Source organism: Phragmites australis, chromosome 15, assembly GCF_958298935.1.
Source record: "Phragmites australis chromosome 15, lpPhrAust1.1, whole genome shotgun sequence".
NCBI classification, from domain to species: Eukaryota; Viridiplantae; Streptophyta; class Magnoliopsida; order Poales; family Poaceae; genus Phragmites; species Phragmites australis.
Window position 1 is genome coordinate 731701 of NC_084935.1, and position 27567 is coordinate 759267.

At 47.1% G+C, this 27567-nt stretch overlaps 4 protein-coding genes across 7 annotated transcripts; all 4 read right to left on the bottom strand.

Annotated features, from left to right (window-relative positions):
- Positions 1–2627, bottom strand: LOC133893463 (ricin B-like lectin R40C1). Its single transcript, XM_062334487.1, has 6 exons — positions 2298–2627; positions 2058–2180; positions 1241–1957; positions 983–1105; positions 533–761; positions 1–346 (listed from the first exon to the last, which is right to left on the bottom strand). Coding segments are annotated over exons 1-6 (1509 nt in total). The 5' UTR covers positions 2613–2627; the 3' UTR covers positions 1–344.
- Positions 2628–4068: 1441 nt separating this feature from the next.
- On the bottom strand, positions 4069–6422 carry LOC133892087 (uncharacterized). 4 transcript variants are annotated; one of them, XR_009904359.1, is made up of 3 exons: positions 6114–6422; positions 5148–5260; positions 4069–4475 (listed from the first exon to the last, which is right to left on the bottom strand). XR_009904359.1 is itself a non-coding variant. In XM_062332832.1 (3 exons), exons 1-3 carry the CDS (start codon positions 6356–6358, stop codon positions 5821–5823), a joined length of 372 nt encoding a protein of 123 aa, XP_062188816.1. In that variant the 5' UTR covers positions 6359–6422; the 3' UTR covers positions 5305–5820. The 4 variants fall into 4 exon arrangements, 1 of the variants encoding a protein (XP_062188816.1); XR_009904357.1 differs by having other exon boundaries at positions 4069–4957; XR_009904358.1 differs by having other exon boundaries at positions 5346–6422.
- A 1143-nt stretch (positions 6423–7565) lies between these two features.
- Positions 7566–10026, bottom strand: LOC133893090 (NAC domain-containing protein 58-like). Its single transcript, XM_062334054.1, has 3 exons — positions 9664–10026; positions 9266–9576; positions 7566–8464 (listed from the first exon to the last, which is right to left on the bottom strand). Exons 1-3 carry the CDS (start codon positions 9845–9847, stop codon positions 7901–7903), a joined length of 1059 nt encoding a protein of 352 aa, XP_062190038.1. The 5' UTR covers positions 9848–10026; the 3' UTR covers positions 7566–7900.
- An 8072-nt stretch (positions 10027–18098) lies between these two features.
- On the bottom strand, positions 18099–22196 carry LOC133893185 (probable apyrase 2). The gene is made up of 9 exons (XM_062334157.1): positions 21390–22196; positions 21175–21303; positions 21042–21098; positions 20815–20907; positions 20168–20373; positions 19563–19657; positions 18928–19142; positions 18615–18804; positions 18099–18529 (listed from the first exon to the last, which is right to left on the bottom strand). Exons 1-9 carry the CDS (start codon positions 21702–21704, stop codon positions 18417–18419), a joined length of 1413 nt encoding a protein of 470 aa, XP_062190141.1. The 5' UTR covers positions 21705–22196; the 3' UTR covers positions 18099–18416.
- Positions 22197–27567: the final 5371 nt, after the last annotated feature.

Below are 27567 nucleotides of genomic sequence, written 5' to 3' on the forward strand. Positions count from 1 at the left end.
TAGCGAATGCCAACAAATGCAATATGGATTGCTCATCAGAAACAAATGATACAGACAACTCAACCATCTCGCACAACCGAGACAGACAGATACATGCGCATGATCTAGTAATCCACAACAAACGCGGCAGAGGATCACTGCGACCATTGAACACCCTCAAAAGTTCTTTCAGAAAAACAAAGAAAAGTAGCTTAGCAGCAGCAGCAGCAAAGGAGTGACCTAGATCTGACATCGGCGTCGCAAGACTTTATTCACAATCACAACTGAGCTCATAGAGATACAAGGACTCGACATGAAGCGGATGACAGACAGCAGCAAGGGTTCATCTCAACATCACGCTTGATCTCTGCATAAAAAAAAAAAAAATGAGCCAACAGATAGCGAATTACTTAGTGATTCCTGAACCGAGTATCCCATGAAGAACTATCAGAAGCAAACAGGGATATGCTATGCTGAAGCTTTTGAAGCTAAACGCCTTATGCCGTCAGCTTCTGAGGGAAGACTGGATGTAGTACAAGGGTAGTGCACTTACACCAGGGGACGATCTTCCAGCGCTGGTTGTCGCCCTTGGCCCACTCCCAGAGCACGACGGTGGTGCCGTCATGGACGCCGCCGTGGTCCTTGTCGCCGTGGAACGCGTCGAAGTTGAGGTAGATGTTGTTCACCATGCGCACGCACCGGAAGCCCTTGCCGACGTCGCGGCTCTCCGTCCACAGCACCGACTCGTCCACGTACTCCGGGTTGTACGGCACCAGCCGAACCTGCAGCCAAATACATGCGTCGTCTCAAGATTGGAGCAGTTGGAAATACACGCTACTGGCATCGCTTGAATGGGCACGAGTTCACATCGTGTGACGCTGATCTGGAATCGTGTAAAGATCGACAGGTACGTGCCAACCGTTGCATTGACTGACTTGACATGAAACGGACGAGATTGCACACGTAAGTATGAACATGATTATTGGTGAGAAGAGGCACGTACAGGGTGGCTCTGTCCCAGGGAGTGCTTGATGGCTTCACCAGTGACCTTGTTCACCAGCGCAAACGCCGGGTACCCTTCCTCGTCCTTGATGCTTGTGCTGTGCCTCATTTCCTTCACCCAGTGCTACAAATTTTTTTGTATACACAATAAGCCAAAATCAATGACAAGATAATGTAGTTTATGTCCGGATCGTCGAACAACGTGGAGTAGTACTGCTTACTGTATTAATCATCGTTCGATTATCTAATCGTGTTTTACCTGGTAGTCATCCCTGGGATTGGTAGGCGCAAGGCACACGGTGCCGTTCCTCACGGTCAGGCTGTAGTCCTCTCCGGCCTTACAGTAGATGCGCACGGTGGACTGCGACGCCAGTTCACGAGGCAGGTTGCTGTACCCGTACCCAGCACCGTAGCCCGGCGGCGGGGGACGGTAGCCATAGCCGGGCTCCTGGGCAGGCGGCGGCCCGTAGCCCTCCGGGCCGCCTGGCGGGGGGCGGTAGCCATAGCCGGGCTCCTGGGCAGGCGGCGGCGCGTAGCCCTCCGGGCCACCTGGCGGGGGTCGGTAGCCGTAGCCGGGCTCCTGGGCAGGCGGCGGCGCGTAGCCCTCCGGGCCGCCTGGCGGGGGTCGGTAGCCGTAGCCGGGCTCCTGGGCAGGAGGTGGCGGCGGGTAGGAACCTGCCTGGCTGCCTCCGGGGTACCCGTACCCACCGCTACCGTACGCCGGCGGCGGCGCGTAGGCCTCGTCGCCCCATGGCAGGATCTTCCAGCTCTGGTTCGGGCCCTTGGCCCACTCCCACAGCACGACGGTGGTGCCGTCGTGCACGCCGCCGTGGTCCTTGTCTCCGTGGAAGGCGTCGAAGTTGAGGTGGATGTTGTTCACCATGCGGATGCAGCGGAAGCCTTTGCCGACGTCGCGGCTCTCCGTCCACAGCACCGACTCGTCCAGGTACTCCGGGTTGTACGGAAACAGCTTCACCTGCATGCGTGCGTACGTACATGCGCGCACGAGGGAACCCACAGTAAGATCACACGAACAGTTGAAACATGGATGAAGAAGTGAAGCTAGTTTTGATTACAGGATGAGACTGGCCGAGTGAGTGCTTGATGGCGAGGCCGGTGGCCCGGTTGACGAGCGCGAACGCCGGGTGGCCCTCCTCGTCCTTCACTCTGGTGCTGTGCCTCATGTCCTTGTACCAGTGCTGCACACGTGTGTACATAAATGAGCATGACAGTGTCACGTGCGTTCGTGTAGCACCAGACGATCAGAAGCCAGATCAATTCCAGCGAGGAGAAAGTTAAAGAGAGAACATGCATACCTGGTACTGGTCGCGTGAGTTGGTGGGCGCGAGGACGACGGCGTCGTGGCGCACGGTGAGGCAGTACCCCTCGTCGGCGCGGCAGAAGATCTTGAACGTCGGCTCGTTCTGCGGCATGGGCGGGTACCCACCGCCGCCATGCGGACCTGGCGGCGGTGGAGGCTGGTGGTGCCCATGGCCGTGGTGGTGCCCGTGGCCGAACATGCTGAAGCTTCCAAGGGAGGTGGGGGATGGGGACCGGCTGATCCGAGGATGTTTGCGACTGGCCTCGCACTCCGGCTCGGGTTTTATAGCTCGAGGAAGCCAATGAGACATCACGCGACTGCAGCAGCCACTGTCGCAGTGGGTGGCTAGGCGTGGTCTGCAGCAGCCGGTGCAACGGCAAGAGAATTTCCTCTCTTCCTTGGCTGACCTGGACACCGTCTTGTGCGTGGTCTACGGATGATGTGGCACGACCGGTGCTCTGGCACGAGAATTCGAGCCCTCGAGTCCAAACTGCTGACCGACGAGGTACTCGGCTGTGGGCGGCCTGCGCGCGTTACGACCGAGGAGTGCCGGAGCCGCCCCGGCGTGTCATCCTCTTGGCATTGTTGCGTCCGCAGGCATGGCCCACCTGTCGATGAGACGTCGAGCTTGTTTGGTGGGAAGTGCCATGGCCGCATGCCGTCTACCGAGTACTCAACACTCTCTTCTTTGCTAAGGCATTGAGCGAGTCTTAGCCAAGTGGCAAGTCTGTGGGTCCATTCGGAAGGTGCAACGATTCAATGGAACGTTCCGAATGTATATTTCCTCCTTTTGAAATTGTATGAATTTTGGGATTATTTTGGTGTAATGGTAGGTAATTTATAAATATGTATAGAGACCGATTGCTTTTTTTCTTTTGATTAATATGGTAACTTTTACGTCTTGAGAGCAAAGGAGAAGACTTTTTTTATTGGCCAATTACTAATATAATAGATGAACATAGGATTTATTGCTGCATACATGGAGTCCAGAAAAAGGTTGGTTCAACTGAAAGAAACAGTATTTTCCAAAAAACAAAATCAGGATAAACATATGGCGGATTCAGTAAATCTAATTAAGACGATTTTTGCCCACGAATGTAGTCTGTGGGCCGAAAATATGTATCCAGAAGAAATGGGCTGTTAAAAAACTAGCCCAAATATGAAAACCCACCGATACAAGTGATCTTGCTAACTGTTTGAGGCCCATGTTGTAGGCTTTCTAGTATACCTCACTTTTCTTCCTTGGGCTCCTTTGTGTCGCTGGCCTTAATTATCTCGATGATTTACTAGAATTAACGCGCGGCCTTGCCGCGCTAGGGTTCTGTGTCGCTAGCTTCGATGGCCAGCGTAGCTACTGTAAGAATTCTTATTGGGCCGCAAAAGATTGATTGGCCCATTTATTATCTTTAAAAAGAGGATACACCAAGAACTGACAAAAAGAATCAGTAGCCTAATGACCCCCGGCGTAAGGAGATGTGGGCTGGTAGTATAGCGTTGTTGATGCTAATTCAATCCAGGAATCAGCATGGTTATATGGGTTATAGTGGCAAAATCCCTGTGAACTGAAAGCAATGCTAATTTTGAAAACGATATTTTTGAAGTAATAAAAATTGGATAAAACAAGCGCCGAGTTAAATGGAGCAATTCTGCAGCATATTATTCAAAACAAGCTCCCAAACTTCAAAGCCATAAAAAATGTGTTTCTTTAAGAAACTGGATGCTCAAGGATACAGAGAAAAAGGTCACAGATAGGAAGTCTGAATGTGCAATAGGACAAATCTTTCTGAATTTCATAAACCAGTCCATCGATTCCGTGGTAATAAAAATGAATGTAGCAGCCTCTACTTAGATATGGACCTTTTTGAGGCCAACCAAATTTGATTATCTATAAAGAATCAAATTAGTGTCATTGGGTATCTTCATGGTAAAATGAAGCATTGACTCCGTTGGGCTGTCTATTTTTTATTCATCCACTGGGCAGACCCAAGAGGCCGCAAGGGTGACGAATTACCAGTAGCTAGTCGACGTGCGTATGGTGTTTTCGCGATCTCTTCGTGTCTCGAATGCCCCAGGCGACAACGCAGCGGCTAGGTGAGATTTACTGAAGACGGGCAAAACTGGAAGCGGCAAACTGGATCTCTTTGTTTTAGACGCATTTGAATCACCAGTACTCCTTGTATAAGCAAGAAAGACGAATTAGAAATCTGTGTATGAGTGAATATTAATAGGCGCGCTGTAGGATTAAAGAGTACACTCAGATTGGTCCATTTTGCAGGGCTGTATAAAGGTCTTTGATCTGATTGGTATGAGTGGACTCAAAATTTTCCTAGCTGTCGATGAAGAACTCGGAAGGGTAACAGTTTGATCTCCTTGTCTTCAATTTATACTAAAAACGCTAGAAGTTGAGAGCTATACTAAAATATTCTTACAAACAGACCAACTACAAGCACTAAGGGTTACTGATCTGGATTTATAGCTTGATATTCGTCATTGATCTTCATTTGGGTTGAGTCTCAGAACTGAATAAAGCAAAGAGTTACCACAGTTAGTTTTGTAGATTAACCTTTTGAATCCACCATGGAGAGGAATGAGGACATATTTTGCAAGCGAGCCAATTTACTAAGAGCAAAGAGCAGAATGGTATCTGTATGTTATCTGCAAAGGTGAGCGAGTTGCAATGACTTGTGTATGTACTGAAGAAAAGATCATAGTATTGATATGAATGTGCAACTTTGCAACTACTGTAAAAAGAGAAGCATGGCAAATATAAAATTCAAATGGTCTAACTTATGTCCATGAGGTTGATGAAGCATAAAAGTAAATGTACTCATCAGGAGGAATATACCTTTACCAGCCTCTCTTGACTGGATGCATCAGCACTCTCTGTGATTGCATTTCATTAGATAACACCATAGGATGCCCTCTTCTGAAGGCTGGTTCAGGAGATCCACATTAATTCTGCAAGAGCATAAATATTATCAAATAATTGTTGACTTGTTATTAACAAAATTGATGGCAAGATGAGTACATTACTGTTGTGTACCTTCGGAAAAGATTGAAATGACAGCAGCAGGTGGTGTAATAGCGCTAGGTAGCCACAAATTGCATGTCAAAGCGAAACTATGTAACTACAAATTGTCCATTGAAATCGGTAACCGAGGAGAAGAAAACTGAGTATTACAATGGAGTACTACGGAAAAATGTCATTTCTATCATTGTAGAATTTTTTGCCAAAAAAGCTGCCAATCTTGCTTTTTTTTTTTTAAAAAAAACAGATTGCATATGAACTGTCGTCCTATCGGCACAAGAGTGTGCTAGTGGTTATGCTCTTTTTTCCTGCTGTGATTCAATTGCAACCACAGTGTATACAGACAAGTGAAGCTTCAGAAAAGAGGATAGAAGTAACAATGCAAGACAGGCATATTTGTCAAACCTGAATTGTAGACAATCAACAAACAAATTTATTGTTCAATTCGTGTTTCATTTGGTTGTTTGATTATCACATCAGCAATGATTCCTTAAAATTTAGTCTGCAGTGAATGTTTGGAGGAAGCTCTGTGCACTCTCATCATGGAGTGGGGAGAGGATCCTGTAAATGCAGTGCCAGTGCCTAACAACAAAAGAAAGCATCCCGATTCAGATCAGGCCAGCATTTCGCACGGGAATCATGGGGGGGTTCGGGTCACACCTCGAGGGTGCGTGGACAATCTCAAGCTAAACCTCCTGTACCGTAAGGGTAACATGGCTGAGGCATTTTGTCAAACATATTACATGCACTGGAAAGAAAAAACAGAAGTGGATGAAATCGTACCTTGCCCCAGTTTCGGCCATGTCAAGTTTGTGAAGGCGCAGCCAACTTGGGTGCTGGCACTCACGGTGGTAGGCCTCCTTGTTGTTGTCCGGGCCGACATCAGCCTCACGCCCTGGGTCTACGACGCGTTCCTCCGCCCGGGCAAGCCCCTGCACCGCCACGATGGCGCCTGGGTCGTGGTCACCGGGGCCAAAGGCGGCATTGGCCATGCCATCGTGTTCCTCCTCGCCGCAAGCGAGAGGCATCCGGGGCGCCGTCCTCGGGGAAGGAGGGAGTCCAGAAAAAGGTTGGTTCAACTGAAAGAAACAGTATTTTCCAAAAAACAAAATCAGGATAAACATATGGCGGATTCAGTAAATCTAATTAAGACGATTTTGGTCCACGAATGTATTCTGTGGGCCGAAAATATGTATCCAGAAGAAATGGGCTGTTAAAAAACTAGCCCAAATATGAAAACCCACCGATACAAGTGATCTTGCTAACTGTTTGAGGCCCATGTTGTAGGCTTTCTAGTATACCTCACTTTTCTTCCTTGGGCTCCTTTGTGTCGCTGGCCTTAATTATCTCGATGATATATTGGTCTTTTCCCCGGTAAAGAACACAGGGGATCAAAATTTTAATGGTAAATTTGCCTACGCAATTCCCCCCATCGCATTCATCTCCAACCTACTACCGCTGTCGTCTGGTTTTCAGAGGAGCACTACCAAGAGTGAACTCCTCTGTGTTCAGGGAATCTGTTTCGTCCAACAGTAGAAGATGCGTCATGGATGAGGTAAAAAATAAAAATAGAGAATTCTGCATCTTGAGCAGCCAATGGGGTAGATTGCTGAATGGAAGGTGGTACAGGCTCTAGAACAAGTGTAATTCGTTCCATGACTTTTTGAGTGCTTGGTGACCGTTCGGAAAACTTTACATGTGGATAACTCTCCCCAGTAAACAACTATGGAACGTGAGGTGAAAACAGAGCTGAAATGACCACGTCATGCGAAATGTCATTTCTGGACGACACAGCACAGGCATGATTTTATTTGTTCCATCGATCCATAGATTTGTACTGTGCTGAATGGAAATTTTGTACTATCTTCGTTGTCTGAAATGACTGCACCTCTAACATGGTGAATACGTAGATGTTGAACCAGGTAATGTGATCGAATACTATATAGCTGCAGTTGAACTCTTCAGTCTTCACAGCATATTCTATGCTCTCTGCCTCTTTGAGAAGAGATCTGGATTCTGGAATCATAATTTTCTTAGGCCCTTCATAGGGAATCATTTACCCATCCTAAACTTTTCCGCAGCCGCCAATTGTTCTGTTCGTCGAATTTCTCAAACAATGGCGGCTACACAAGAATATTATCCGGGGAAAAAATACCTGTTACCAAATTAGTAAAAGTAAATGCTGAAAGGGCAATCCACTACTCAATTCTACTGAAAAGAAGGGAGGAACTGTCGTATGGAAAATAGGATCACCCTTATTGTTCTAGATATGGTCTTTACCAAAACGAAGGCTAAGCGACCTTAATCTAACAACATTCTCCCTCTCGGTCCGGTCGCAAAGTACTACATACGCATCAAGCTCCAGCTAGCTTTGCACTGTGCCTGAAATGAATACTGGTACATAGGAGAAAAAATTGAATACATATGCCTACTTGATCAATACTAGTAGTGGTACAATAATTCTGTACCGAACGGTCCATCTCAATGGCCTCTGCATGATTCTTCATGTCGACGCAGGTGATCCGTAAACTTGATAATATCAGTTCATGCTCAAGTCAACTAGAACTTTACTAGAACTGAGGAAGCATGTGATGGTTCAGGCCGCCCAGCACCGAGGGCGTGGCTTGCAAGCCGGTCGCCGGCTGCGGTGCGTCGAAGCACGAACCGTTGAGCCTCTTGGCCGGCGGGTGGTGGCCAATGATCCCGACGCCACCAGCGCATTCGTCCGGGCTCGCCTTGCGCTTCCCGCCAGCATGGGACGACGAGTAGATCAGCTCCTTGTGCACGCTGTCGCCGACGGCCAGGAGCTGGTTCAGGGAGGGGTGGACGGCGAGCGGGGCGTGCTCGGCCTCGGCCGGCACGGCGGTGTCGAAGATCTGCGCGAGCGCGTACTCGTCGAAGAGCCCGGACATGGAGGGTATCTTCGGGAGCCGCGGGGCCGCCGCCTGCTGATGCGTGGTCACGCTGCAGGTAGTCGTACCACTGCTCGTCGGCGCGTAGAAGCTGCAGATGTCGTCGAAGCCACCGGAGGGCTCGTCGTGGTCCAGGTGTTCGTAGTCAGCGAGCGGCGGCACCATCATCGGCGACGCCTGGCCGGACTTCCTGTAGATCCGGCACAGCACCCAGTCGTCCAGCTGCAAGCAGGCGGGCATGCACAAAATATCAACACCGCTTGATATCTATCATTGTCAACAGCTAGATGTCGACTTCGCTCACAAATCATACATGATACACGCATGCCATTAATGCATCCGTAAAGACGTTAATTTCTCCGGAAAGCAAAAGGAAGAAAACTAAGCATCTTTTCTAGCTCTTGCGTGCATCTACAAGCTGCCGCCATTCACGGTACTGATCGATTAAGCTTTGGTTCTTCGATCATCGATTAGTCAAAGCAAGGGCAATTAGGTCATCCGAAAAGGTAGTGGCAACAAACGGCGCAGCTGGTGCAACACAGCATGGGCGCGCAGATAACGGATGGAGCGATAGGCACCATGCATGCGACTAGCATGACACTGCCCGAATATGGTTGCCGTTGCAGTCGCTAGCTAGTTAGGAACAGATCATTTTTTTTATAAAAAAAAATACCTTATAATATTTAGGTGTCTAAAAAAAGATCGATGTCTTAGTCGACAAACAACGATGGCCACCGGGAAGTGTTAGGGAAGGGGGTCAATTTAGGGAGGGATTTCCTTCATTGCCGGGTTTAGAAGAGCTCATGCGAAGAGATGCTAGGCTAGCTGAGGATGATAGGATGGGTGAAGGGCGAGTGGAGACGGCTCGATGATCTTGATCTAAACGGTTGTGATTGATAGAATCAGAAAATTCTTGTTTTTAAAATCTCAAATATAGCATCACCTATTAAAAAGCGCGTCTCGCGTCGGCTCACGCGTGCACACACGCTTAATCGAACAAGTCGCGCACGCACACGTACGTACCCTCATGGAGACGTTTCTGAACTTGACGGGTGGACGGTATGCGCCGGTGGCGAGCGGGTTTGTGGCGGCGAGGCGGTACTCGTGCATGATCCAGTTGGTCTTGGTGCCCTTGGGTGGACGGCCCTTGTAGAAGACGAGCGCCTTCTTGACGCCGACACTCTCCCCAGTGACGCTGTCGTGGATGGGCTTGTCGATGCCGGTGGCCTTCCAGTAGCCGGACCCCGCCGCGCGGTTTGGCCGGATCCCGTTCGGGTACTTGCGGTCTCGCGGGCTGAAGAAGTACCACTCGCCGTCGCCGTACACCGCCTTGGCTGCCGGATCAATCGTGTCAGGTCAGCTCGACAGCTACTGTAACGTGCATGAGCAAGCAAATGGGAGATGGAGTAATGGATGCTTACAGGGGAGGTCCCATGGATCGAACTTGTAGATGTCAACGTCGGCGATGATGGGGACGGGGCACGGCGCCGAGGCCGCGCGGTTGCGGAGGTAGTGCAGGATCAGCTCCTCGTCGGTCGGGTGGAACCGGAACCCCGGCGGCATCTGCGACGTCGCGGCCGCCTGCGCTGCACACATCATCTCCATCCTCTGAACGGCTCGTAGCGATCGAGCTCTCTTTCTCTCTACAGATCGATTCGATCGATCGATCAATGGCCAGAATTAACCAGCTATGTATGCTCTATATGATCGATCGATCAATGGCCAGAACCAGCTGTGTATGCTCTATATGATCGATCGAAATGAATCGAGGACTGAAATTCTCGGGGATGGAGGCGTGGGCTGCTTATATGCTTGAGCACATTTCGTCCGTTAGTGTGACGTGGCAGCGGTTGGCGCCGTGGCAGTTTCGCGATTCTGCGGGCGCCTCGAGGGGGAAATCGGCATGTGTCGTTGATTCGTTACTCCTCACGTCCGGCATGACTCGGCGTGCGAGCGTGGGGGCGGCCGCGTGGGGCGTGTGGCGTCACCAAGCTAGGGGAGGAGAACGTTGCACCGGTGATCACCAGCCCAGCCGCCCTCTCTGCTGGTCAATCTCATGTGATATCTCTCGAGCATAACTGCTCAGTATCTCCCTCAGAAACTGCACCTTGATTAGTGTGGGGTGTCATCCGTATATCCGGTAGCTAGCTGCTTCAACTCTGCTGCATTGCTGGAGTGACCACAAGTATTAATTCTCTCGGGTCCATAATTGGGAGATCTTAGTTTTTAAAACAAACATATTAGGCTTTTATTCTACACATTTGCTAGGGACCAAACGACTGGATTTTTCAAGTTTTACAGTTGATGTTGTGTGTTGCTCGCCGCCAGCCATTCCGCTGGCTGCTAGCGAGATTAGGGTTTATGGGAGGGGGGTTTCAGGGTAGGGAGTTGTTTTTTCGAGCTTAAAAGGACGCTTAGGGTGACGGATCAACAAGTGGTGGGCAGAGTCAGCGGCGGGGGTGATAAAAAAATAGATTGGCTAGTGCAATGGAAGGTGACGGATCCGATGACTGTAAAGCCATCAGAAACGGATTGAAGACGAGTGAAGTGAGGGAGGGAGACTGCAAGGAAGGCAAACGAAGAGAGAAGTAGACTTGGGGAGGAAGACGATATGCAACCGGTTAGATCTTCACCCAACTATTGAGTACATCGACTGTAAATCAATCCATTTTCAGTAATTTGTTGATTAGCTCACCCTTTCTTTTAAGGCTGTGTGCATCTCACGTTGCATCTTAAATTGTGTTTTTTTCTGTGCCCGTTTGTGCATCTCACGATTTATATATAGGCCGGGATGTTATTCCATTATCTAAATTTTAGGGTTTTCTAGCTCGCACATACATATATTGAAGCAAAGAAGAGCTAGTTCTTCGTGCACACACAAACCAGCTACGAGAGAATACGACGTCCACTCTGTTCTTATTCTTCTTACGAACCAATCTGTGACCATTCGAGAATCGAACGAGCACTGAATTTTCAACGCTGAGTTGTGTTGTTCTTCTGCTGATAAAAATATCAGGAAAACCGGCCATTATTCGTACGTCACATCCGATGGAGCTATAGCTAAGCAGCTGTAATGTACTGGCCAGCGCTAGTCGATGAATTCAGTGGGCTCACATGACTGGTCCTTGTCGATCGAAAGGCCAAACTCTTAACTCCGATGAAGTGGACATGCATATTCCCACACAAAATTAAGCAAATCTCCAGTACTTGGCTGCTGAACGCGTGGCACAGTATTCGATCCATCACAAGTCATGTTTCAGACACCGACGCACCCAGGAGCTTAACTTTGATCGCTAATCTCTATTGTTTTGAGACAAAAATCTAGAATCATTTCCAAATTTCTGATTTTAGTATCCATAAAGATCTTTATAGCCAAAGATAAAGAACGAACATGCGATCTAAAATACCTATTTAATTAGCAAGTGACACATACTTATGATTGATCGAATATTTTATCACGGTAACCTTTAATTGATTATATTTTATATGGACTTTTTTTCTAAGTATTTTATAATAATTTGATTTTTTTTTCTAAGACTATATTTAATATGGATCATTCTTTTTTTCTATTTTAACCCGAATTTTAATTATTATTTATTTTATTTTATTTGGACTCTTTAGTAGATATTTTGATTTCCAAACTGTTTGGAAATCGAACTGCTAATTTTTTATAATTTTAAATTTTAAATTTTAGCTATTTATTAATCGTATTTATATTAACTGCTAATTTCTCCTTCTTTTTTGTCATTTTTTTTTCGTTTTAGGTATGCCAACTTTTTTTGGCGTTTGACTTTATTTTTTATAATGATAGATGTGAATAATAGGGAAGCAGATATAATGTTATTTTGGATTTTTTTTCGTAATAGTAATAGTGAGTAATTTATAAACATGTACAGGTACACTTTACTTTTTTCTGATTAAAGGAGGGGCTTTTTTGTTGGACAATTACTAATATAATAGAATAGATTTTTAGAACTTAAAAACGAAGGAGAGACTTTTTTGGCAATTAGTAATATAATAAACTAGCCAAACTATCAATGCCAAGATTTGCGTGAGAGTGAAAGACAGGTCAAGCACCCCAATTCCATCTAGACCGAGAGGCCGGGGCCATGCAGATGCATGCATCGAACCGGAGGGCTTATTCTTGGCGAGCAACGTGTTAACGTTAACGGCATGGCATCTTTGCAGCGGAAAGAAACGCTTGGGCTTCGTAGCCTTTCGGTGCAGACAACAGTGACTCGTGTCACTGCCAGTGTACTACTACCACTCTCGTCAAATCTAAGTGGACACCAGCATCCACATCCATGGAATTGAAGTACGCTGTACTTGGCCATGGCAGTGGCACGCGCGAACCATCGATCCAACAGCGACAAGCGATGGATCGCGAGCAGGCGAGCTATATCCGCTAGCGATGTGCCTGCATCTGCCTGCGTGCCCGCCGTGCGCGCGCGTCGCCGTCGCCGTCGCCGTCGCGAGCTCGGTCGCTGTAACTTCGCGGGCGGGCGCGGTTGGCGGTTGGTCATCACGCTGTGTGCATCTCGCCTCGTCTCGTCGCTGTCGCCACACGTGCTGCCGTGCGCGCGCCGCCACCTGTGGGGTAGCGCGGCGTCTCTGCAGGGAGATGGCACTCGGAGTAGTCGTTCTTGCGAGGGAGAACGAAGGCGATCGATGGCGACGCGGACTCGCATACAGAGGAACTCTTCTTCAGTACTCCACTTGCCAAAATTGACGTCCATCTCCAATTCTCCATGACACAGGAGCTCCTGTGGATCAGCACGTCGAAGGAAGAGGGGATAATAATGACCTTTTAAAAATTCTGAAAATTGCTATATAGATAACAAAAACTATCAGGCAATAATCAGTAATATTTTTTAATGGGAATGATGAGAAGAGGATAATACACATAACTGAACTTCTTCAGCATATTTGGTAGAGGAGCCCATGCTTCTGGGCGTATGTATGTTTTGCCGCCACATATCATGCATGGGAGAGGAAAAAGAAATGGATAAGCGTTGCTGGTGGGAGTAAATTAAAGGGGTGTGGGTGACCCAGATGGAGTTCAATTGCACGAAGAAAGAGGTTTGAACAGGTGACGACAACCAGGCATACACCAGTTGCTGCATCTGTCATGCCTTGACCATTCCGTTTTCGTTGCTAGTTCAGCCACCACCCACACAAGTTGAAGCTAAAATAATCCGTGTGTGTGTCTCTTGAATTCAACGTGACCTGGCGAACTAACATAAACCGTGAAGGTTCACAAGTTTGAAGGGAGAATATTGCCTGGAAATTCAGAGAGAAAACTGCACGGATACTATATATGGTTCTCCTATATATGTATCATTGTTGATCGTTATTCAGTGTTCAGTTCTAGCTAGTACATCAAGGCAGAAACGCTGAGCTTGGAGTGAACTTCAGAATTTTAGTGCAAGATCCAATGGGGTGAGCTAGCTTGGAGAACGAGGAGTTACAGGTAGTGGACAAGCAACTGAAACAAGCCTGCAAGGCATCGACGAGGACTATGCATGCATGTGATGCGACTGGATCTGTGAGAAGGAATGCGAAATACTGAAAATGCTACGTAGGTAGATCGACGAGCACACAAAAGTCGTCGTATGATTATCCGAAGTACGTGTTCTGCCCCACACGTGCAAGCAAGGCCGGTATATCCCACTGCACATCCCTAGCTTCTTCCTCCGTTGCCCCTAACCGCACGGGTCTCTCCGAGATCAGGCAGATTACTGCTATGACAGATCTACCAATTGTAGTAAGACGTGTGTTCATGCATGTGGTCAGTCATTGGTGATGAACTGATGATTCAGCAAGACAGTGAGAGGACGACACCGATCGATCCATCGATCATATGCAAAGCTAAATGTCAAGACGTTCGGTCTGCAGCTGGTTGGCGCTGGTTCTTGGTGCGGTAGATTGTGATCTTACGTAAGCCAGGTTGCCTTTTTGTGGAGGGTTTCTGGAGGGAATGCGTGCATGGGCGGCCTGCTCCTTTTGACCGGCAGCTGGTAGTAGCTTCACAGCACACGCTCCCAGTGCAGTGCTGTTGCACTCGACGGAAAAGGCTCTGATAGCTTCGTCCTCCACCTCGAGACAAGCTAGCAGATCAACTCAAGCTGCACATTGAACGGTTAAGCCTACCTTAGCCACAAATTCATCGTTTCTTTTATTTTCTTTTACACTCTCTGGCCGCCATTCCTTTCTCTTTCTTTCATATAGAAAAAAAGGGCTGCGGGTGCGGGGTAGTTAAAGTAGAAGAGACTAGAAGTTGATAGGCACCTACTTGCTGTGTACCGTCTTTTGCAATAATCTGCAATAAAGTACACTTGAATAACTCCCTTTGCCGTGTATAACATAATTTAGGGTTGTCAACGTGACATGTTTAAAATTAGAAAAGTCAAGCATGTCACTTGAGGGAGTACTAATAAGTTAAATACATAACGAAGCTAAATGATTGTGCTCCACTCATGCAGGCTGTTTGTGATATATATATGTAAAGCAGCCATATCAATGCAAGCACGTCAGTTCTAGCACAAAGCAACCAATAAAAGGTTTACGGCCGACAATTAACCATGATAAATCCATACTAACAGACCCCCTTTCAATTCATGACTGATGTGTAGATGCACGACTTGACGAATGACTGCCGTAAAAGGGTAGGCTACTGATCGAGATTATATATAATCCCAATTAGACGATAAGCACGAACAGAACTGACCAGTGATGCGCTGGGAAAACGGCATGTGCGTGAAAAACTGAAACCGGCAGGTCAGGATATATAACTCGATCGAAAGATAAACCACTGTCATCGTGGTATGCACTTTGAAAGCCTTTTCCCAATCTTTTTTGCAAAGTAAAGTACTAGAAGTACTCTTGAAGAAACGCGCGCAGCTAGATGATCAATAATACGATCGATCGACTTTAATGGGAGATAATAACATGATGTTTATCCTTGTTGATGATGCAGTATATATGCGTGCAGTGGTGCCTTCATCTGTTGATCCTTCGCCACCAAGATACACCGCCACGCGCGCATAAATCCAGCTGATCAATTTGGTGAGTGTCCACCTGGCTACCTGTGTTCGACGTACGTTCCGTTGAAGCATCGGCATTGTGCGAGTAGAGATGGTCTGTCAAGGTAAAAGGACGGTCAGGAAACTTCACTTGTTCGGCAAATGGATAAATGTTGAAAATATAAGCACTTTTAGATTTAATTTAATCCATAAATTATTTACGAGCATAAATTGATAAACTAACATATTTATATTATCAGAACATAATCTAAATATGCATATGATAGAGCTACATCTGACTCGATCTAATATACTCGAAATTAGGAACCGCAGAAAATAAAGTACGAGTAACATGATTTTTACGTACTGATCCTGCGTTGTGGATGTTATTGAAGATGCGAGTTGCGCCATGTTCATGGCATGATCGATCTTATTGACGATCTGCTGGATTTGTTGACGATGACAGCGGGTGGTGCCCAAGCGACTAAAAAGACGAGCTGTGGTGAAGAACTTAAACAGTCGCTCAGAACACTTTTTAAAAACCTTATTCGACCTCTTCCGGTGCAGGATCTCAAGAGTGAGGGTTTTGAAGATATGCTCCCCGTTCATCGGTGCACACCGAAGCTAGGATAGAGTAGACTACAGCAGCAATGCAACATAGAGAGGAATATGTAAAAACCCAAATCTTTATATAGACTCACGTAATGAGAGTGTTCTTAAATTAAGAGCTACTCTCTAATGAGTAGTCTATATTATTTCTCTAATAAGGTGGGGATCATTGTATATATATAGAAAAAAAATTCTCATCACTATATCTATTAGTAACATAGTATTAATAGATGAATGACTTCATGATGTGCCGTCTTTTTATATGAGTCTTTAAAATTTACTAAAATTATATGAGCCACTATAATTCTAACATTAAATGCATATATAGCTTGTTGAGAACCACTAGTCGTTTGCTGCGCCCACAAGATATGATTATGTCATGCATGACGATGCATCAAGAATTCAGGTTCCACTACTTTTTACTACTGTTTTGAAGAGCTCATATATATATTCGTCATGCAAGCTCACAAACCTCGACGGTGCAATTTACGTACATCCTCGATCGTACGTGCATGTGCATAAGTAGTATATACTATACTATATATTTATGAAAGCAATAGTTGGACACTTTGCAAACTTCTTCAGGAAACCAATCAAGATGTACAAGAGCTGCTTATATATGAACGTTCTGTCAAGTATATCGATCTGTTCTGAAACGCAACTAGCAGCAAGGTAGCTAGGAAGTTCTGTACGTAGTAGTGTGATGCAACCTGGCTCTTGCGAAAAGGACGGCCGGATCAGTGGGGTAATTGTCAACGTGATGTAAATCCCCATCGATAGGTTGGTCCCTGACAAGCGGAAGAAGATTTGCATGGTCGATGGATGGATGGATCGGCTGGTTCCTCGTCGACCAGGTGTCAGCACAGGCGTGCATGGGATCACCAGCTGTACACGACGATCGAATACGTGCGTACCGATCGCACACGTTACGCTACTCACCTCTGGTCAGTACTGTAAAGAGATAGGATCCCTATTTTTTTCTTCGAAAGAACAGCAATAACATTGCCGATTTTTTATATAGATGAAGAGTGTTGATTCAGTTTATAATCTAAATTAGATTTGAAAATTTTATAACTGCATGGTTAAAAAAAATCGACAGACAATTCCGATACGACAATACGATCTTAACTCGAAACATACGCGCATAACAAAAAGCACAATCAGACAAACAAACCAGACCAACTCAACTCAACCTGTACGCTAACCAGCCAAATAACAGAACTCGATCAGCGGAGTCCTGCTCCCACGCTGTATCTCTCTCACAACTAGGACAACAGAACCCTGGTCCCATACTGCACCTCTCTGGCACACAAGCTAGTAGCGTGTCGCTTCAAAAGAACGTGTATTGGACTAAATCTCTGCTGTGAAACATAAAACTAGAATGAAGAGTCATCACAGATCGAGAACATAAGAAAAAACCTACATAAGAGACCAACATAACAACCAAAGAGAATAGGAGCTTCTCGAAGCGAGGCAGAAAAGAAAGACATCAATATTACCGTCGCTCGTTCGGCGACCTAAACAAGATTTTTACCTAGAAAAGCATCTAGGATGGAGAAGATACGGTAGCGTTGCCTCCAAAGAAGCGAAGACGTCAACCAAGTATGCACCATCAAGTCAGACAGAGCTTCCGTGCGTAGTTTTCTTCTTCTTCTTTTACCTGAAAAGACGTCCCGAAATGATCTGGATTCAGGGGCGATATGATGACACGGACACAGGCGATGATGCAGCTGCATGCGCCGCCGATGCGCCATCTGCCCAGCCAAGTGTCATGTGTGAGATTACAAATGCTCACACGCCAGATTGGGAATCATATCAGATCGGGTAGACAACCAAAAACGAGGCCGCGCGGAGGCCGTGGACGTACTCGTGTTCCTGGGGCTCCGCCAGGGGGAGCTCGTTTAGCAGGCCGTGGGCGTTGCTACAATCCGCACGCGCGGCCGATCTCTCAAACTTTTCAGAGAGGTGTGAGCTGGGCCGCCGAAGCGTACGCTACCATACCATGCCTGGAGGCCGCACGGCATGCATCACCGCCGCGTCCTCTGTACCAGGAGCGGAAGTACCAGGAACCATTACAAAATCAATTACTAGCACGGTTTCTTCGAGAACACAAAGTTTAGCAATCAGCCACAGAGAGTGCACACACTGAAAACAGTCATAATGTTTGTAGATCCAAAGGGCAAAGCCCAGGCTCCATTTCATTATTGACGCGAGTCAGATTTCGGTCAATGAAAAATACGTGTATGCATTTGCAGTGAACGAATGATGTACATATATTATGCACATCCTTGTACAAGTCAAAAGAATGGCTAGCTCTCATCATACTTGCATAAGCACAAAAAATAGGCCTTACAATGGCCGTGGGTGAAGTACGAAAATGTAACCCTTGTGTGTAAAGCTACCGTACAGGAGGCTAAATGAACTGCTGAGTAACAAAACGGCTGCTTCAGGCAAGCGCAGCACCGATCAAGTCAAAACCTCTCAACCCAAAACTTCATGATGACAACGCCTTCTGAATTTCTGATGTTCGCAACTGCTACTGCCTAGGATGAAGATGCAACCTCAATGGCACTACCAAGTGGCCACGCTGCTTCGACATATGCATCGCTGTAAGGGACCTTCTTTACCAATGTCATCTCATGGTTTGGATCAACGCCTGCGAGAACCAAAGCAAAAGAAATGAGATATGTGCTTGGAATATCTATGCCATTCTAATTATTTTCTTTATGATCGAGTCATACCAAATCCATCCACAAGTAATGTGTACTGATAAACGAGATCCATGCAGATGTATGGAATGTTATCCTTTTGGACACCGGGGTATGCAGTTTCGGCATCCTTTGCGCTTAACTTACAAGCACGCTGGGCAGCTTGTTCGAAGTCCCAGGGTTTAACCTTAGCCACAGCTGCCTTGGGGTTTACAAATCCAGCCTGAGCAGACACAAGGGAGTTGTTAGAAATGTAATGATAAAACAAGGATTAGCAAACAAATCGAATTATCTTCAGAAGTTAAGATGGGACACACTGCAAGAATCAGTTATCGCATGACCTTACCTCAGCAGCCCTATCAAAGAAAAACGATGCTACAAAGAGATTCTTCTGTCCAGCACCACCACCACCATTCCAAATACCACCAAAAGAACATTTCATGTGCGTACATGCTTCATCAACTTTAAGAGCTTTCACTGCATCATCCTTGCATTTTGAATAACTCGCACCGGAAGGTGAAGCAGATGCTTCAAATGTGTCACCATTATATTTGTATTGCCCTACAATCATAGCACAGTTAAAATCGAATACTACCATCAGCAGTCAGCGAAACATCAGATGATCAGACATAGCAAGGTTATGGCACATATACAGAAAGTTAAAATTGCATATCCAACTGGGATCCAATCCCTTTATCCCCTCATATTTGCTACGCATCTACGAGCAAAGTTGTAAGTAGCACTATAACAACTTCTAACTGATATTGCTTCTCCACAAGATTATCAAGGAAATCAAATAGATGGCCATAGTTCGTATCTTAGAGTATGAATGATAACCGATATAGGATGAATTTGAGGGAAACATCCTTTTGTAAACCTGACTTTGTTCCACAAAAAGCAATTACCCCTTCCATGAACAAAATGTTGCAGAATAAATATATACATGATAGGAGAGAATAAGGTAGAAGTAAGCTGCCGTACCTTGATATCCCTTAGCCATACAGTTGCTGTAACCATTCCCATTGCCAGCTTTTAAGATCTCTGCTCTAGCAGCCAGCAATCCATAATGCAAATAGCTGCAAAAAATGCTTGCAGTTATAGTTATGATGTTTCGGACAGTTATAATCATGTGATGTCATTTCCAACAGTCACGCATCAAAAAGCAATACAGAGAAACAGTACGTAGTACATGACTTTCCACCTTGAAACAGTACTAGAACACAATTAGGCTATTCTAGAGACCACCAGACTTCTTCTTAGGCTGCATTTTTACACATAAGGTAGGGATGCCCTTAAGGTTGCTCTGGCCATAAGTGTTGTGCTATTTCTGTGTTGGTCTCTAAATAAGAATCCCTCCAAGTCGTTACTTAAAGAACTACGGCACTTTCAGCAACTTACGGTGTCTGCCTATGAATCCAAACACAAGGGATTTACAGGAGTCTACCACCATCGGGTGCTTAAATGGATTTTGAAGAGTAATTTGTTTTTATACCTTAGATTACGACTGGCACAGGGTTTTCGAAGTAGAAGATTTTATCGTATAAACAGAGCAAGCTTCAAAAGCTCAATAATTTTGTAAAACTAACCTGTGAACATATAGATAATATGTGGTTCCTTTGAGGAAGAGCTTTTTCACATATGAATCTTCGCCATCGGATGGCTTAGGAGCCTTTTCTGCGTCCTTCTCTGGGATAGCATATGCCATTTGGACAGATCCACCACCAAGATCGACCACTCCAACTGTGTCTGCGTAAGTCTTTCCCAATTTTCCCAACAGATAATTGATAGTAACCTATTTGAACAGAGAAGAGTGATACTTGTTATTTGCTCCTGGACTGGAAATCTGAACACAGACGGACAACTCATGAGCAATTCCTAAACACTCTCAAGGCATATATGAATACTTGAAATGATGGATCAGGTGTGACCACAACCCCCTACTATGTTCGCTTGCCTTATTGTATTGGACTTGAATGAGTTACAAGTTGTTCTCTTTTATAAATCCATATTGATTGAACTCTCACTTATATAATTCTTTATCCTTCAAACTGGCATATATCAGTTCTTAAGAAAATGGCAGATAGGTGAAGTACTATTCTCCAAAAGACGAATGCAGCCACATGCTAGAGGCTCAGCCACAATGAAGATAGTCAAGCATTTATAAGAATTGGGGGGGAGGGGGGGGGGGTAATGTTTTAGAGCAAAATATGAATAAATAAGGTCAGCATCATACCCACTCGTATGCTCCTTCCTGAGATCCATCAAGAACTGCAGTCCAATCCGGTTGGGTTTTGAAGGAACTCTTTTCGCGAAGAAGATCCCTAACCTGCACCGATCGTGGATTCATCAGCAGCCAAATTGAGCCAATAGAAAGTAATCAAACAAAAACCTCAAAGCATCCTACGTTCTCCGATAAGACGACTATAACACCGCTGCAGAAGTAATAGGAGAAACATTTACCGCTTGCAAGATCTGCTCGGACTTTTCTGCTCCCAAATTTCTCAGCCCCGCGGTGGCCTGCGTATGGATTGCAAAGCTTAGAACATCATCATCGAGGATCAATGGCAAAATCTACTGATGTAATGGCACCCACCCCGACTCTGACAGGTGTTTGGTCGCGCAATTCCGCGGGAACCACTCGTTTGGCGTCATCAAGTAGGGAAACGAGCGACTCGGCAGCCTCCCGCGGGTCGTTGGCATACGCGCTAAGTCCCGGTTTTTTCTGCAAGCAAAAGGGGAGAACTTGAGATCACGAGATACGAACCAGATCCAGATCCAACTGGGTGAACGGATCGTTGGTTAGTTTACCTGGACGAAGAGCTCGATCTCGGTGCCAATGTGCACCAGATCCAGGTTGCCGTCGAAGCAGAAGACGTGGACGCGGCTCCCGGAGCTCCCGGCGTCGAATATGACGGCGTACTTCTTCGGCCCCGCGGCGGGGCCGCTCAAGGGCCCCACCCTCCTCCCGCTGGCGGAGGCCGCGGGAGAGCGCGGCATGAGGAGGAGCACGAGGGACACGAGTGCGAGCGGCGCAAGGACGACGAGCAGCACGCCGCGGTAGCGGTGGACACGGTCGGCGAGCGTTTCCGGGCGCCCGTTTGGCAGCGCGGAGTAGCGACGCATCCTGGCGTCGGTGGGCAGGAGGAGGTCGGGGGATGAGGACGTGCGGTAGCGGATGCGGCCGGCGGGCGGGGGCGACGGCTTGACCGCCTCCTGCTCCGCGGGATCCAGGGCTCTGCGTCTCGGTGCGCGTCGGTGGTGGATCTGCTGCTGCTGCGACGGCGCCGTGGCGCGGCAATGCTTAAGGCGCGCTGGGGGGAGGGGTGGGGGGGGTTGACCTCGGCCTTGGGATCGCGTCGGGATGGACGCGGGAAATGCTCGGGATCTGCCGAGAGCGGGGTGGGGCGGTGGAAGATGCGGTGCGGTGCTCTGCTCCCGCCGGGCTCGCGGCAGAGGAGGGGAAAGGTGGCGGCAAAACCGTCGGGCTCGGGCCGTGCGTGCCGGTCGGTGCGGGTTGCTTCGTTCGCGCGCGTTGCCTCCAGAGTTTGGCTGCCCACCGCAACCGGAGCTGCTGCTCAGCTTGGAAGCGACCGTGCGTGATTGGTACGAAAAGGTCTTACCGGTTGACCCTGTATACGACGCATTCCACACATCTTTCTGCACGTTGATGGATTCTGAACCAATTTTCTACAGCCAGGCTAGGCTAGCTAATCAAAGTATCGGCTTTCTTTTCCTCTCCGTCAGAAATATATGTGCATGTTTCCTTCTAAATCATGGCCTGCTGAATAGCTGGAACTATTTTAGATTGCAACAGTAAATAATAAAAAGAAGATTGACCGCCCTCTCAACGACGAGTCGGCACAAAATTCATTCTCGAGCGAAGCAAGGCACGTGAGTTTTCTTCTTTCTTTCTTTCTTTAAAGGAACAACTGGATGCTTGGGCTTAGTTTACTTTTCCTATTGGCCCTAGCCTAAGAGTATGATTCGATCTAACGGCCTAGCATGTCTTAACACATTGTTTAGCTACAAGCCCAAAGCATTCGTTGAAGCCATCGAGAGAATCTGGGCCGTCGGCGCAGGTCGCCTCTGTCGTCCTCCGAGAACACGGTCACAGTGGCAGGTCGGGCCATGGCAGTCATGGACTTCACCGGCCTTGTAGAACTCTATGGGCTTTAGACTTAGACCTACAACTGAGAGCTTGCGCATTGTTATGGCTGTGGTGGTCAGTAAGGAACAAAATTAATGCAAAGGAGAGCAGCAGAAATAGTGGAAAAATCAGTCGGCATATAGCCTGCCTTTTGTCGGATTTCGATCGGTTAAAGAAGAAGCCATAAGAAGCAAACATTCGCAGGAATAAAACTCGAGGCTTGTGAGTCGGTTCAAGCTTGAAAAGTCTCGGAGGCTAAACGATGTGAGCTCGAGTCGCCACCCCAGCTTGGTGGCTTAACGAGCTGAGCCCAAGCTAGCTTGCGAGCGGCTCGTTGGCTCTGCTGCTGACTCAGCCCAGCCTCCCAAACCATAGAGCTAAGTGCCCAGGCCGCTCCAACCTCCAACGGCCTAGCGCCCCAAGCCCCCTGTGCGGTAGCACCAGCCACTAGTCACCGAGTCCTTTATGTTTAGGGTTAAGACGCCGATCTCATCTCCCAATCCTAGAGCCTAAGCCGACACACCTCTCTGCTCACTCGCAGAGAGCCAGAGACGCCTCTACACATGGTGCCCACCGCCGCCGCTTGTTGCCTCTTCGCCCGACGCCACCACCGCCACCTCTCCACCCGTGGCCTCGCAATCCCACTGACCTGCCGCCTCTTCGCCTCGCCGTGAGCATGAAGGTTGGAAGATAGGGATGATCCATGGTGGTAGATGGGCTTACCATCGCTTTCCTCAGCATCTCAATGGTGCTGGATTTGTTTTTTTGGTGAGATTGCAAGGCCAGAATAGGAGGTGGTCGAGCCGCTATACAGTTGCTTGTTCGGCTGAATCCAAGGTCGACTTGGAGTGATTGAGGTGATAATCCTTCCTACTGCAAGATTTTGTTTTATCTGAATCATTTGGTTGTGCTTTGATCTCCCAACTTGTGTGGTGTCGGTGTACAGCATGTATGCTGCTGCTACTGTTGCTAGCTGAATTATTGCGTTTGTTATTTAGACACATGAGAAAAATGTCTGAACAAGTGTATGATATTTGAATGCTATGGCTCTATTTGGTAAAGTGGAAACTTATGAGGTTTTGTTGAAAAGTGGTTTTTGCTGAAAGTTGTTTATGGCTTATGCAGAAGTTGTTCACTTAGATTGTAAGCCAATCGAGCTAGCTGGACCTGTTGGCTTTGGACACTCCAAGAATAATGTATGCAACCAGTTCACGCTCGACCAGGCGAGCGAGCAGTATGTGCTCGACCACTCTGCCTGACCAGTCTGAGCGAGTAGCAAGTTCGACCATGCGAACATCCGACGACTTCATTTCTAACTCAAATCCATCCAATTCCTCAATTTAGGTTAAACTCACAAAAACTCATGAATTTCATTCTTTTGCGAAATCAACCAATCGAATCACAAATTCCTGACATAGGGAGCCTAAGAGACTTACCTACGGCACTTGTGAAGGTTAGTGGCCACCGGGTGATGAAGAAAATGGTGGAAAATCGAAGAATTCCGACGTTCTTCACTTTTCAACCATAACACCAAAAGACATCCAAATCGGCTTAAATTCTTCGGGAATGAGCAAAAAAAAATAGAGGAATGGAATGCTTGTGAGCTTGTGATCGTAATGGTACCACATACTCACCTCGAATCCTTCACTTGAGCTCGGATTTTGGGAGAGAATGAGAGAGGATGTGAGAGGGAGAGAGAGCTCTTGCTCCCTTTGCCTTGGCTGGTGGGAAGCACAGGTGGGAGTGAGGAGGAGAGAGAGAGGAGCAGGTGGGGCTGCTCCAAGGGAGTGAGTGGGGTGGTTGATCCACATGTGGGGCCCACGTATCAGGGAAAAAGTCCGTTTTGATTGCGAATTCAATCATTTTCTCTTCCGAATTCGATTCTCTTATCCGATTGACATGAAACGAATTGCGCTAGAGTTATAAAATAAAATAACACAAAATTAAATATAATGTTTAAGAAGTATAATTATGCTTAATTATGTGATTATGGAATTTGGGACGTGGCATTCTTAACTCGATATGAACCCCTATTACATGCCCTTGCTTATATAGGCCTGAGTATCTGACCGACTAGACCAGTTATCTCTAACTTGTATCTAGACTTCGTGCACCTACACGCATACTTTGCCAAACAAGCATACAGATTCCGACTCGAACTCTACGGACCCTTATCGTACTCGACTTGGACACATGCACATGCATGAAACTACTCAGACTTGATTGGTTGTCATGTATTCCACGAACTCGTTGACCTTCTATACGAGTACATATGCAACAACTGGCCAACCAAAACTTTCCTAGCTTCTTACGTGCATGCATCAATTTGCCTATACTATTGATCTTAACTTACCTAGACATACCAAAACAAGATTAATTTTCAGTACTCCCCCTTAATCTTATTTTCTTCACGTTAGAGTAGCACCAGGTAGTCATCCTCCTCTGTAGCCATGAACAACGCCTTCTCCTATTTCTTCGACTTCTCTCATTCCCATTGGAAGCGCCCATAATTCTTGCACTTGTAGCACCTCACCTTAGCCTTATTGAATTCTTTATTCTTGTTGCCTCATCCACTACTGTTAGAGAAGCGGTTACCACCATCCTTTTGCTCCTTAGCCCTCCATTGTTGTCGGGTGAGCAACAGATGCTCATCTTTATCATTCTCCTTAGCTCTCCATTGGGATTTTGGTGAGCAACACATGCTCGGCATTGCCACTGTCGTTGTCGTAGCTGCGCATCCTTTCTTCATACTCTCGGAGCCTGTCGAAGACCTCATTGACTGTCATGGTCTCGAAATTGCTCGATTGAAGCAATGATCTGAAAGAACTTATTCGGTGTGGCTTTGAGGATCTTCCTTACCACACACGAGTCCTCCATCTTATCGCCAAGCCTACAAATCGTGCTGGCGATGGAATTCACCTTCATTGTGAAGTCGTCGACCGACTCCGTGGTTTTCATCCACAAGCCATCCAAATCTTCTCTGAGGATTTGAACACGAGCATCCTTGACGCATTTGGCACCTTGGTACATCATCTTGATGCACTCCCATGCCTCCTTGGAAGTTTCCTTCTCAAATACTACCCATAGTGTCTCCTCTGGGATGCCTTGATAGATAGCGGCGAGCAGTATCTGATCCTTCTTCATGCCCACATTTTCCTTCAGGGTCATCATGCTCGACAGCGTCCCAAATGCCTTGTGCACGCATGAACATTCATCTCAATCGCCCAGGTTATGTAGTTGCTCCTCGTGAGCACTGGATAGTGTAGCGACACCAGTGAACTCTCTTTCATCAGTGCTCCTGATCCAGACATCGTCGCGGATGTTGATTTGCTACCTCTGCTATCCTTCGACCGCACACAATAGCTTTTCTCCGAGTACGTATGTTGGGGATCATCCCCTGCCGTCCTCGTACCCAAGGGCAACTGCGAAGTTAGTTGGAGTTGGAGTCGCTATGAGACAACCGCTATGTCGGCGGAATCTTCCATAACCGATCCAGCAGTGCGAAGATTGGTCTGCCCCGACTGCCGAGCGAAGCTCCAGTTCGCATCCCAGGCCTGTGCCTGGAGGTGGCGAAGACAGGATCATGCCTTCGCCTGGTGGTGGCGAAGACAGGAACAGGCCTTCGCTTAGAGACGGCGAAGGCAGCTCGTCAAAAGGCTGGACGGAGAGGGCTTCGACACCCTTCGGTTGAGAAACAGCTGGATAGTGGGCCCAACTGTCATGGGTACTGTTGTGATTATGGGACCACGCTTAATTGTACCATATTGCCCCCGGATATTTCGAGAATGTAGCAGGTTAAGGGGTAATAAGTGTAAACCGGGTCCGTGATCGTAGGGTACGGGCTATAAATAGAGCCACAGTGTAAACTTGAACAGGACCCAAAGACCGTTCAGCTTCCAGTACACGTCACATAAAGAGCCTTCGCCAGTTCCACCCCCGAAGGCCCATCTTGTCTGGGACTTCGATCCCAACAACGTATCTTCTGAGTACTTGCAAACTTGCCGAGTAGTTCACCGAGCTTCTCGATAAGTTCCAGCTCTAATCTTTACTTAGGCTCTGATACCAACTGTTGGCTTTGGTGACTCCTAGGATAACGTACGCGAACAGTTCATGCCTGACCACCCAAGTGACCAGCTCATCCTCGACCAAGTGAGCGAGCAATACGTGCTCGACCACCCTGCCTGACCATCCTGAGTGAGCAGCAAGTCCGACCAGATGAATGCCTGATGACGTGAATGCTGCGATCACGTGAGTCAGCCGATGAGAAAGCAAGCGGACAATACGTCAAACAAGATCAAAGAAAGAACATAAGCTTTCTGAGGTTGCGACAGCTTATCCTTTAATATTTCTATTTCTCTCCTCTCTAACTTTCATCAAGTAGATCTGACCTTGCTGAGTACTTAACCAGGTATTTTCGAGCTTCTCAACTCGATAACCCCTATTACAGGCCCTTACTTATATAGGTCTGAGTACCTGACCGGTTAGACAAGTTATCTCTAACTTGTATCTAGACTTCATGCACCTGAACGCATAGTTTGCCAAACAAGCATACAGACTCCGACTCAAACTCTACGGACCCTTATCGTACTCAACTTGGACACATGCACGTGCATGAAACTACTCGGACTTGATCGTCTACCGTGTATTCCGTGAACTCATAGACCCTTTATACAAGTATGTATATGACAACTGGCTAACCAAAATTTTCCTAGATTCTTACGTGCATGCATCGACTTGCCTTGATAGATGGTGGCGAGCGCTATACGATCCTTCTTCATATCCACCTTTTTCTTCGGGTCATCGTGCTCGACAACGTCCCAAATGCTTTGTGCACGTATG

Coding starts and splice junctions, on each gene's coding strand:
- LOC133893463 (XM_062334487.1), bottom strand. CDS start 2,612: ATGTCTCATTGGCTTCCTCGAGCTATAAAACCCGAGCCGGAGTGCGAG. Junction 1,106..1,240: donor ATCCCAGGGATGACTACCAG/GTAAAACACGAT, acceptor AAAAATTTGTAG/CACTGGGTGAAGGAAATGAG. Junction 762..982: donor CCCTGGGACAGAGCCACCCT/GTACGTGCCTCT, acceptor ATTTGGCTGCAG/GTTCGGCTGGTGCCGTACAA.
- LOC133892087 (XM_062332832.1), bottom strand. CDS start 6,358: ATGCCTCTCGCTTGCGGCGAGGAGGAACACGATGGCATGGCCAATGCC. Junction 6,026..6,113: donor ATGGCCGAAACTGGGGCAAG/GTACGATTTCAT, acceptor CTTACGGTACAG/GAGGTTTAGCTTGAGATTGT. Junction 5,913..5,990: donor ATTGTCCACGCACCCTCGAG/GTGTGACCCGAA, acceptor TTTTGTTGTTAG/GCACTGGCACTGCATTTACA.
- LOC133893090 (XM_062334054.1), bottom strand. CDS start 9,847: ATGGAGATGATGTGTGCAGCGCAGGCGGCCGCGACGTCGCAGATGCCG. Junction 9,577..9,663: donor CGATCCATGGGACCTCCCCT/GTAAGCATCCAT, acceptor TTGATCCGGCAG/CCAAGGCGGTGTACGGCGAC. Junction 8,465..9,265: donor TCAGAAACGTCTCCATGAGG/GTACGTACGTGT, acceptor GCCTGCTTGCAG/CTGGACGACTGGGTGCTGTG.
- LOC133893185 (XM_062334157.1), bottom strand. CDS start 21,704: ATGCGTCGCTACTCCGCGCTGCCAAACGGGCGCCCGGAAACGCTCGCC. Junction 19,658..20,167: donor TATTATCTATATGTTCACAG/GTTAGTTTTACA, acceptor CATTTTTTGCAG/CTATTTGCATTATGGATTGC. Junction 19,143..19,562: donor TATGGCTAAGGGATATCAAG/GTACGGCAGCTT, acceptor CTATGATTGTAG/GGCAATACAAATATAATGGT.